Source organism: Grammomys surdaster, unplaced genomic scaffold, assembly GCF_004785775.1.
Source record: "Grammomys surdaster isolate TR1022 unplaced genomic scaffold, NIH_TR_1.0 126091, whole genome shotgun sequence".
Classification (NCBI taxonomy): Eukaryota; Metazoa; Chordata; class Mammalia; order Rodentia; family Muridae; genus Grammomys; species Grammomys surdaster.
This window is the reverse complement of record NW_021620899.1, coordinates 5,282,338-5,294,607: the sequence shown is the minus strand read 5'-3', so window position 1 is coordinate 5,294,607 and position 12,270 is coordinate 5,282,338. Positions and strand designations below refer to the sequence as shown.

At 35.7% G+C, this 12,270-nt stretch overlaps 1 protein-coding gene across 1 annotated transcript in view; it reads left to right on the top strand.

The window, feature by feature from the left end:
* Nucleotides 1-11,536, top strand: part of Bmt2 (base methyltransferase of 25S rRNA 2 homolog) — a 50,569-nt gene extending 39,033 nt beyond the window's left edge. The window contains exons 4-5 of the mRNA XM_028755932.1: nucleotides 7,704-7,818; nucleotides 9,290-11,536. Of these exons, the coding sequence (XP_028611765.1) occupies nucleotides 7,704-7,818; nucleotides 9,290-9,919 (745 nt within the window). The 3' untranslated portion in view covers nucleotides 9,920-11,536. The remainder of the gene's footprint in view (nucleotides 1-7,703; nucleotides 7,819-9,289) is intronic.
* The last annotated feature ends 734 nt before the right edge of the window (nucleotides 11,537-12,270 follow it).

Here is a 12,270-nt window from a genome sequence, read left to right as displayed (position 1 = left end):
TACCACTGAGATATTTGTACATCCATGTTTGTCATTCTTCTATTTAATCTAGATGTCCCTCAATAGCACAACCAATAATGAAAATGTTGTATGCACACAAAATGGTATACTGCTCAGCTATAAAGAAAAATGAAATCATGACATTTGTAGAATTATGGATGGACTGAGAATATATAACACTAAGCTAGGTCAGCCAAACTCAAAGGAAAAAGTCCACATTTCCCCCCATATGTGGACCCTAGCCTATATCAGTTTTTCAGTATAGGTGTAGTGTAACATTTAGAAAAGAAACCAAGAAAGTGTAATCAGGCAATAAGGAAGAATGAATTTCAGGCAAAAGGACAGGAGTTGTGTAAGACATACAAAATACAAAGCTAATTGATTTTCTAGTCTCAACTATGTTATAGTTTTTGTTTGTTTGTTTTGGTGTGTGTGTGTGTATGTGTGTGTGTGTGCACTGTACTAGTCGATAAAAATGTAATTGACAGTGAAAACATAAAACCTTAAGCAAAGCTCTGTGGCTTCAAAGTAGCCTCTTTCATTCCCTAGAGACCCAGACTTTGGGACTGAGAAAGTGTTTGCTTGAGTGCCTCCCTTGTTCTAGCTCTATGATATTATTTATAAAGCTATTAAAGTCAAGTAATGTACCCAAGAATGAATTTCACTGCGGAGTTCTATCTTGCTATTAAAATAGGATGTTGTTATCACAGTATTGAATCTCAGTAAACACTGTTTTTTATAGACTGCTGTAGAACATACTTATGCTTTTTTTTGTTGATCTTAAATCATTCGTATTTTGATAAATACAATTCATTTTTCATCAAAGGAGAATTGATATTTAGTCATAAGAAAATTTTGATAAACTACCATAGTTAACAGTACTATGTAGAATATTAAATTTTATGCCATACACCTAATGCTGCTGATTTCAGAAAATTCTGACAAGTATATTTCCTGCTAGAATATCCTGAATATGGTTGCATGTTCCTAACCAAAAGCAATGAAAAAAAAATCATACTCAGCTATTAGGAGGGAAAGGCAGTTAAGACGTTTTAGCTGGCTGAGTACTTACCTATTATTGGTACTATAATTTCATTTGCTACTCTGCCTAAAATTGGAATGATCGTATGTTTTATTTTTGTACAGTCTTCTTGTATATTTGCTAGTTGTCTTTTATTTTCAGAAGTGTCTCAGATTTGACTGTACACATCATGATAACTGTACCTATAAAATACAAAATGCCACAATCTAACTCAGGTATAAAGGACACTAAGAAGAAGGAGTTGGTGGACAGAAAAATATACGAGAATGGACATTGTGACTGATCAGGTGGCTTTACTCTAAGGAGAGAGAGACAGAGAGACAGAGAGAGAGAGAGAGAAAGAGAGAGAGAGAGGGAGAGAGAGGGAGAGAGAGAGAGAGGGAATAGATGGATGATAGTGTATGTGTCTCTGTGTGTGTGTGTATGTAAGTGTGTAAGTGAAAGAAGCAGGCACAAAAATAATAGAAAGTATTTGAAAAGATACTAAGTCTGAAAAAGCTAACAATTGAATAGCAGAAATTCCATAAGTGAAATATCAAGTAGTCTCAGCAATTAGAACACATAAGAATGAAATGTTTGTAGTCATTCAAGACAGTGGAGTTTGCTAAGTGCTACTGTTTTCTTGTTCTCTGCTAGATAACAGGAAAATCAAGAAAAACAGGTGTTAAGATTTTTAAAAAGAAAATATATTAAAGAATAGAAATATATGTGGAGTTATAGATATTTTAGTTTATGTTTAGTTTTTCAACTATGTATTTTTGTATTACTATTTTTGGTTGCTGAATAATATACATGGTAGTTTGCAGTATAAAGTATTTATAAGAGTAGAGAGCATAACTCAGTGGTTAAACACCTGTCTAGCACACAGGAGGCCCTGAGTTGAATGCCCAAGACTAACCCAAACAAGAAACAGAACCACATGCTATTCACAAAACAAGACGTGAGTACATACATGGTTTGTTCTAGATAGTAACAATGGTTGGTAGAAGTACTAACTTGTTTTTATTTTAACTTTATTAAAAATGTCCAGTTCTTTTCTGCTGAGTGAAGAGAAGAATGAAAGTTTCAGATTGTATTTCATGGTCTGCATGCGACCCATTCTAAGAATATTATTTTCAAAAGTTGTAATGCTCAAAGTGTATTGCAGGTTGAATATCCAAGTGGGAACAGCTGTACTTTAGATTTCAGATATTTTATTTTTGGAGGAATTTTATAGGCATACAAGGAGGTAGCATAGAGATGGAAACCAGGTGAGATATCAGTTTCATTGTTCATGTAACACACAGCCTAGAATTTAATTGTTACCATATGTGTAAAAAGAGTATGCTTTATACTGTGATTCATCATGTGAGGACAGGTGTGGAATTTTCCACCTAAGACATCTTGTCCAGAGCTCAATAATTCTTAGTTTTTAGAGCATTTTAAGTTCTGTTTTGGACTAGAAATGTTCTTAATTTTCCATGAGGGGAAAATGTGGAACAGATTGGTTTCTCTTAGACAAGGGACTAGCCCCTATGGGCACCCATAGTTTTTTTCACACAGTGTTCTGAAAGCCAAACATAGGGCGATGAACTGTGGTCCTGGCACTCTACAGTGATGAGATCAGTTCATGAGCAGTACAGTGAGATCCAGTCTCAAAAATACCCTGAAAACATGGTTTTTATCAGGGTTAGAAAATAATAGCAATGTTGGATGGCTATAAGAAAAATTTTCAACAGAAGAAAATTAATTATATGTCATGCCTTAACAATTATGAACAATGTATTTCTGATAGGTTGTACACATTTTATAATCCATAAAGTTCATGACATAATTGACTTTAACTTTCTTTTATGCATACTGGAAATGATACTGAGAGTTGGACAATACATTGCTTTGAATAGTATCATAGATTTTGCTGTTTCCACAAAGATGACAAATAAGGTATTATCACTGGCATTATTTTAATTTTTAAGACCCTGAAAAATGTAATATACAGAAGGAGTAATGTAATATATAGTAGACAAAACATAAACTCTAATTTCTCTTATTGAAAATAGATTTTTTTATATAATACATTTTATTATGGTTTTTCCTCTCCCAGCTCCTACCATATATCTCCCTATCCTGTCAAATTGACACCCTTTTTTGTCTCTTATTAGAAAATAAACAGGTATCTATAATAATAGTAGCAGTAGTAAGTGAAACAAAAACAAACAAATAGTATAGAATGAATAAGTGAACAGAAAAGAGCACAAGGATCATATATAAACGCAGAGGCATACATTTTCACAAACACAGAAACCCCATAAAACCACAAAACGGGAAACTATAATATACAAGCAAAAAGACCTATACAGTTTTTAAACCACAGCCCCATAAAGCATTCTCTCTGACCCTCCCCCCCCCACACCACCACCACATACTCCTACCTCTTCAAAGCTACTATTGAGTTTGTTTTGTCTTGGTTATCTATTGCTGGACATTGGCTCTCCTTTAAGGAAGGTTTATATAATAAGTCATGATTCCATTGGAAAAAACTAATATTCCTTTAAAAGTTCTCATCAATTGGAAATAGCTTCTAGACTAAGGATGAGACTTCTCTCCCAGCCCAGCACTAGGACCTCATCTGGATTAGACCTGTGCAGGCCTTGTGAATGCTTCAACAATCTGTCAGTTTATATGTGCATTGGTCCTTCTAGACGTCCTTGGTTTCTTGGTGTGCTTCTCCCCTTCTGGTTCCTACAATCTTTCTGCCTCCTTTTCCGCAGAGTTCCCTGAGCTGTTGGGAAGGATTAGATGGAGACATCTCACTTAGGACTGAGATTTCTAAGGCCTCTCATTCTCTAAAGTTTTTCCAGTTGTAGGCTTTGTATTTATAACCTCGAAATTTTAAATACTGTATCTTATAAGATCCCCCGCGTTGCTTGTAACCTTACTGTTTTGAAAAAAATATATATGTTATTTGGAAGAACTTTGAAAGGAAGGAAAAATCAAGTTAAGGAAAGTGTGCATAGATACATACATATGAAGATTTCCACTAACTCACTCTGTGTCTCTGTCTGTCTGTCTGTCTGTCTGCCTGACCCCCCCCTCTCTCTCTGTGTGTGTGTGTGTGTGTGTGTGTGTGTGTTGGAGAAAGAGGTCACTTGAGCCTGTGCATGTTTAAACACTTGTGAGATCTAGAGTTCATGTCTATAAATGATCTATAGTGTATAACCCAATTTTAGTCAATGACTCATACATTTTGGGGTCTAAATCTACTATGAATCCTGTGGGGTAGGAACTGCTATTTAAAGTGCCACAGTAGGGTCTGAAACCACATACTGTTCATGCCCCTATGAGGTTTTCAGTCATCCCTCTGCCCTTGTTTGTTCCTCTGGCTATTGGAGGGCCTTCCTTTCCCTCCCTAGTTGTTCCCCTGTGCATCACTTAGCTGACGAAGACTTCCTACCTAATTGCAAAGTTGCCAAAATCAAAGCAGGCAATTGTAAAGTATGTCCCTGCACCAAGTTTTATAATGTAGTCTTTGTTCAATTTATTCTTATATAAGTAATGAGCAATTTATCAGAATTGTAACTGTATGAAAGAATAAATAAAATATTTAATTTCAAGAATATCCTTTATTGTTTCTAGCTTTGGGGGAAATTTTGTTTTGTTTTGTTTTGTTTTGTTTTGTTTTGTTTTGTTTTTTGAGACAGGGTTTCTCTGTATAGCCCTGGCTGTCCTGGAACTCACTCTGTAGACCAGGTTGGCCTTGAACTCAGAAATCCACCTGTCTCTGCCTCCCAAGTGCTGGGATTAAAGGCGTGCGCCACCACCGCCCGGCACGGGGGAAATTTTTGAATAACCATTATAGTGGCCTTATTACCTACATATAAAGAAAAGTCTTATTTATGTATCACTAAGTGTATAGCTTTTATATGTAACCTACTGACATAGTAGTATTTTATTAATTTGAAAATTGTGATCACCAGCAGCTCAGTAAAAAGAATCATCAAATATGCTGAAAATAGAAAGTAGTGTAGCAGTGCTGTAGCTACATATCTAATGTGCAGTCCTTTATTCCCTGTTCATCCACCTCTTCACCTGGTAATGTGTTTTTAGAGCAAATTTTTCTAAATATCTTTATTACGTCAGTATTAACATAGAATAACTCATGCTCCTTCCTTTTAAGTGAACACTAATGGCATTTTTATTGCTTGATCTTTTGATAATTTTGAATGTCGGGGAAAATGACATACTAGCACATACTTGTAGTTGCCACACATGAGGGCTAAGGCAGGAGGATTATGAGTTGAAGGTCATCCTGGGCTAGCAGTTGTCTGAGCTCCAGAGTAAGTTCTAGGTCAGACCCTGCCCCCCTTTTTTTTTTAAAGTATGTGTACTTCATTTTATTTTTTTTTTACACTCCAGATTTTATTCCCTTCCCGGACCACCCTCTGACTGTTCCATATCCCATTCCTAATCCCTGCTCCCCTGTCTCCCTGAGGATGTCCCTACCCCTCACTTCCAACCCCACCAGACCTCTAAACTCCCTGAGCCTACAGTCTCTTGAGGGTTAGGTCCATCTTCTCTGGCTGAACCCAGACTCGACAGTCCTGTGCTGTATATGTGTGGGGGCCTCATATCAGCTGGTATATGCTGCCTGGTTGGTGGTCCAGTGTCTGAGAGAACTCAGGGGTCCAGGTTAATTGAGACTGCTGGTCCTCCTATAGGGTCACCCTCCTCCTCAGCTTCTTTCAGCTTTTCCCTAATTCAACCACAGGAGTCACCAGCTTCTGTCCATTGGTTGGGTGCAAATATATGCATCTGACTCTTTCACCTGCCTGTTGAGTCTTTTGGAGGGCAGTCATAAGTCCCTTTCTGTGAGCACTCCATAGCCTCAGTAATAGTGTCAGGCCTTCATTGTTCCCCCCCCCCCCCAACCCCAGCTAGACTCCACTTTGGGCCTTTCTCTGGACCTTTGTTTCTTCAGGCTTCTCTCCATTTCCATCCATAGGGTTCTTTCAGACAGGAACACTTATGGGTCAGAGTTTGATTGTGGGATGGCAATCCCCTCCCTCACTTGATGTCCTGTCTTTCTGCTGGAGGTAGATTCTACAAGTTCCCTCTCCCCGCTAGGCATTTCATCTAAGGTCCCTCCCTTTGAGTCCTGAGAGTCTCTCACCTCTCAAGTTTCTGATACATTATGGAGGGTCTTGCCAACCTCCTACTTCCCCAAGTTGCATGTTTCCATTCTTTCTGCTGTACCTCAGGTATTTCAGTTCCTTTTCCCCACCAAATACCAACCAGATCATGTTTCATTCTCTTCCCACCATCCCATTTTCCTCCCAGGTCTCTCTGTCCCTCCCACTTTGTGGTTGATTTCTTCTCCCTGCCAAGTGGGACTGAGGTGTCCTCATTTGGGCCCTTTAGCTTGTTGACCTTTTTGAATTCTGTGGACTGTCTCTTGAATATTCTGTTCTTTTCTTTTCTTTTTTCTTTTCTTTTCTTTTCTTTTTTCTTTTTTTTTTTTTTTTTGGCTAATATCCACTTACTAGTGAGTATATACCATGCACATCCTTTTGGTTCTTAGTTACCTCACTCAGGATGATATTTTCTAGTTCCATTCATCTGCCTGCAAAACTCAGGATATTATTTATAAAATCTTTTTTAATTGATTCATATTTTGGGTGCTATCTAGTGTTGTGTACTGTAGTAAAGAAGTCTGTTATATATGATTTGAAATAGAACAGATGACTTTTCATTTCTATGAAATGTTAGTACATCAAGGTCTTAGTTGAATATATAACCCACTTTTTACATTTTTTCTCTAAAAAAAAAATCACTTTTAGATTTGTAATTTAAAGCCATTCTAAAGCAAATACTAGCCAAGGCTCAGAACAAAGCTAGACAAATCTCTACACTTTAGCCTTTAAAAACATCTGTCTTTCCATAATTATTTATATTATCTTTTCTTTATTTTTCAGGTTGTACTCATAAATTTTGTAGAGAAAATTATATTAGTTAAAATGGCGTATGTTCAAAGTTGAAACATACTATTCTATTATTTTTATTCAGCTTGAATTTGGGACCAACAAAGGCTTCTCCATAAAGCCATACTGAACTTTTGATTAAATAGTTAAATTTGCTATGCATTTTCTGTTGTTTTTGTCAATGAAGAATACTTGCATACAATAAGAAAATTCTTAAAGAATTCTATTTTATTATTTATTGTTTTCCTTTTGTTCATTTAAGTCACTGAGACAAAGTTGCTATTTGTGTTCTTATTTTTTTTTGTTTTGTTTTGTTTTGTTTTTACTTTCTTCTGTGTGTATAGAGTACTCTCAGAGGCTTCATGCCAGGGTATTCTACAAAAGTTTAAATGAAGAAGCAGCTGTCAGACACCACTATATACCAGACATTAAAACAGTTCAATAAATAGAAAACATGGCCTCACCTTTTACAGCTATTCTTAAAAGTACTGTATTTATTTAAAGATAGAATATAAAGTGGCATATCAAAGTTTCAGGCATCTTTCCTCTAACATGGAATGCATAGACATACCAACATCAACCACATTCCTTCCAGCCCCCCTAAAGTAAAGAGCTCATAGTCTACCGGGGAATTGTTATTCTTGCATGGGAGTTTTGCACGTGTTAGTTTCAGTGTGCTTTTTAAATCATGTCCCTGTTTTTAGGTTGCTTCAAGCCTCAGGAAAGATCAGATTACTTGATGTTGGCAGCTGCTTTAATCCATTTTTGAAGTTTGAAGAATTTCTAACTGTTGGCATAGATATTGTACCTGCTGTAGAGGTATGTGGTTTTATTTACAGATTCTGTTTTTAACTTGTATCCTTAAAAAGGAAAAGTACTATGTTTATATTCTTAAAATATTAAAGATATACTTCCTTTCTACCAACTAGCAAATTATTTCTGAAAATGTTTAGCATTTAGCTAACCAGTATTAACATTTTACTTTTTTTGTTTTGTACCTTCTGTGTATCTAGAAAGCCAGGATTTGGAACCATGCTGTAGTAAAACTCATTGTAATTTAAAACTTTGTGGTTACAAAGGTGTTTGTGTAGCTCTATTGCTTAGGATTCACAGGTGACTGCCTTTGTCCTGCATAGGGAAGATTCTCCTGTCTTAACCTTCCATCTTGCTTTAGTAGTGCTGAGGTTCTAGGTTGTGTGCATCAGCTTTTTATGTGAGTTCTAGGGAAAAAAACTCAGGTCTTGAGGCTATCATGGCAAGTGCTTTGACCCATGGAGCCATCCTGTAAACCCTGTATTTTTTTCTTTCTCCATTTTTCTATAGACATTAGTGTCTAGCCCATTATGAAATATTCTTTTGTTGTGTTTTCTTTAATCATTTGATGGAATTAATTAAATTTAATGTGCAGTATGCTTCAAGAAAGAAATATATTTTTTAAGAGTAAAAGTAGTGTTGTTATCATTTTTAAATGTTTGCAGTTAGTACAGTAAAAAGCATTTTACTGACCTTTAAAGAGTACTAGCATCATTCTTTCATTCTGCATATTCAAAGTTTATCCATCACTTACACTTTTATCATTTCAACAAAGCACTTGATGAATATGTGTATTTGCTTATTTGGCTAACTATTGATAATAAACTAAATACCAATGTGAGCAACATTAGAAATGAATAATTCTTGTATGTTCTTAACCAAGTTAAATTCCAAATAAGCATCAATTTTAAATAGATGCTTTAAATTATCCCTAATTTAGTGGTGTGAGAGAGTTTGTGTGTATTTGTTTGCATGTAGAGAATGATGATTAGAAACTTGGGAGACTTAATTACTCACGTTTTTTTAAGTTTAGTTGAGAACAGGGTATGGTGGTAAACATATGCAACCCCAACACTTGAGAGAAGAAGACGAGTTTAGAAGTCCAGTGTTAGCCTTGACTTCAAGGTTTGAGGCTATCCCGAACTGCTGAAGACCCCGTCTCAAGTAAATTAAAAAATGAATAAATAAAGAGAAAGAAATGAAAATATGTGTAGAGTTATAAGTAATCAATGGTGAATTCCATGGAAAAGTATGAGATGTTAAATAATGGTGTGAAGCTTATGTATTAAGGTGTACATATGCTTGACATTGATTTTTATTTTTTTTCTCTTCTGAGGCAAAGTCTCACTTTATCATTCAGACTGGCTTCCAACCTACAGTCCTTAGCTCAGGCTCCTGAGTACTGGAATTACAGCCATACGTACCACACTGTGTAGTTCTTACTCTGCCTTCTTTGTTGTTGTTTTTATTTCTACAGAGTGTGTATAAGTGTGACTTCCTGAACTTGCAGCTTCAGCAGCCACTCCAACTTGCACAAGACGCTATAGACGCTTTTCTGAAGCAACTGAAGAATCCTATTGATTCTCTTCCCGGAGAACTGTTTCATGTGGTGGTTTTCTCTCTCCTTCTTTCCTATTTTCCATCTCCCTACCAGCGGTGGATTTGCTGCAAGAAAGCCCATGAGCTGTTAGTGCTGAACGGCTTATTGCTCATCATCACTCCCGACTCCTCCCATCAGAACCGGCACGCTATGATGATGAAGAGCTGGAAGATTGCTATAGAATCCCTGGGCTTTAAGCGCTTCAAGTATTCAAAATTTTCTCATATGCATCTCATGGCTTTTAGAAAAACCTCCCTTAAAACCACAAGTGACTTGGTTAGTAGGAACTATCCAGGGATGTTATATATTCCTCAAGATTTCAACAGTGTAGAAGATGAGGAATATTCTAACCCTTCCTGCTATGTCCGATCAGATATAGAAGATGAACAACTAGCATACGGTTTCACAGAGCTCCCTGATGCTCCTTATGATTCAGATTCTGGAGAAAGTCAAGCCAGCTCTATTCCATTCTATGAGCTAGAGGATCCCATCTTACTTTTAAGCTAATGTAAAAGCAAAAAGCCCTTCCATTCCAGATAACTAAATGCTTACACTAATCAGAATACTAACATGAACTCAGTATTTAAAGCCTGGTTTGCATAGAAGAAATGCAAACGTTTATAGAGTTTGCTATTTTTTCTACTTCTGGATTTCAAAATTTATTCTTATATAGGAAGCTTAAAGTTTCATGCAGAGTGAGTTCTGTCTTAGCAGAAACCACTGTTACTTTAGCATTTTGCATTAAGATTCAAAAGGTACCTTTTTCTCTTTAGTGCTGTTGTAAAGCCTAAGTTACTATGTATTTCCCTACTCAGTTTAGTGTTGACTTTACACCCGTGACATGAGGAACCTTAAGATATGTAGAAAGCTATAGATTGCACTTTGATGACTCACAAGTTGAATATTTCACACATAGGTTGGTATAGTTGTTTGTGATGCACTTGTCTTTTTCTTTAAATTGTTACCTTTTACAGAAAACTGTTTCCACTCAGTTTCATCTAAAGATCCAGTATTCCTGAACTTTTTAAAATTGGTGACAAATTTTTATATTAAGCTCATTCGGGAACATTAGACATTGAAAGAGATATTTCCCAAAGAATGTATTCTAATTAACACAGTACAGCAAACACCATTGCCAAAGTAGTATTTCTATGATGTTCTTACTGATTTAGGCTTTGGTGTTCAGTATATTTACCTGTGAAAGTTAATTTTTATTTTTTTAAAACTTAGACTGCATTTACATTCTTGTTTAAGCAAGAAGCAATGTATAATACACAATTCTGACCTGAAACACGATTTTGAAAGGGTTTGCACTTGGAAAAGTTTATATTCTGCTGTGACCAACTTGGATAGGATCCTCACCTGTCCTTTAAGGTGGTGCTGCACTACAAGTTTGGAATTCCATTAACATTTTTTGAAATTAACCCTCTACTGATAATCTCATAAAAGGATCTTGACCTTTTGTTATCCTAATTCTTTCTAAGCCCTAGCAGAACATTTTCTTTGACTATATAAACAATTAGTTGGCTGTGGGAAACTTCCCTTTCCACATTGATAAATGCCTTTCTGTGTTTCTGAATCAGAAGCAGATGATTAACCAAACAAGACAAGGTTAAACAGTTAAGAACAGTTAGTGCACATTGTCTTGTCAGCCAGCAATTGTCATGTGTCATGTAAACTATCATTTTAAAGAGTGCCACTGTGTGGATTTTTTTCAAGTGGTTATTACATTAAAATTACCTCATACTGAGGTTTTTGCACTGAAATATCACAGTTTCAGATTTCATGGTTAATGCTGTATGAGCGTGTGTGTGTGTATGTTTTGTGTGTGCATATGTATTTTTAAAAGAAACTTGCATTTTCAATAGTTGATCCTAAATTTCATAAACTGCACTTCTTTACTCTGGTAAAATGGATGTTTTTGTGCTTATTGTGAATTGCTGTAGTTTAAATGTCAAATTTTATTTAGAAATATATAAGCTTACACTTTATGTGTTCATTGTATGTATCCAATATTTCGTGTTCAGTTTCACATGCTAAATTAATGAAAGTAACTTGATTATAACTAACTTTAGAAAAGTCAGTTGTCTAAATGCAATAAACATTAGTTGTTCAAATATGCCATAAGTAACTTGAAAATTTTCATTTACTTTCAGTAGCGCATAGTCCCAGCATTATTAGAGTTTCGTTCTGTTTAGGCACTATAGGATAATGGTTTAAAACTCCTTCAAAAAAAAAAGAAGACAAAAAATCGAAGAGGCACTGTGTTCAGGATAAAACAAGACTGTGTTCTGGTAGCATCTCTCTTACCATACTGTTTTCTTCTTTGTTTTGTTAACTCCTTACAGTCCTTAGAGCAAAGAAAACAATACACCAAATGAAATTGCTTTGAACAAAAATTAAACAGTACTTTGGAAGGTTGCTCTAGGTATCACCTTTGAGACAACTTTTACATCACAGCAAAAATGTTGGTGCTATAAATTCTTCTGATTGTTTACTGATACTGGGTCTGCTTTTGGTCCAAGGTGTGCATGATATATGTTAAGTAGTACTTTAAAATATCTTTATAAGAACTACTACTACTTAGTATAGAATTGATTTGATGTCATTTTTTTACTGTAAACTCTGCTTACTCAAGTTAGAACTTACACCAATACATATTCCACAAGGCCAGTTCAATGTGTAAGTGTTGAAATATAAGCAGTCATTGTGGGTTGAGGTCAGATTATATAAGTAATAACCAGTGAGGTTCATAGGTCCTTCAAATATTATATAGGTACGCTAAAATTATTGCATCTGGATATCTGGATATATAATTTAAGGGATTTCCTGTCACAGTCACACAATTTCTCCAAAAT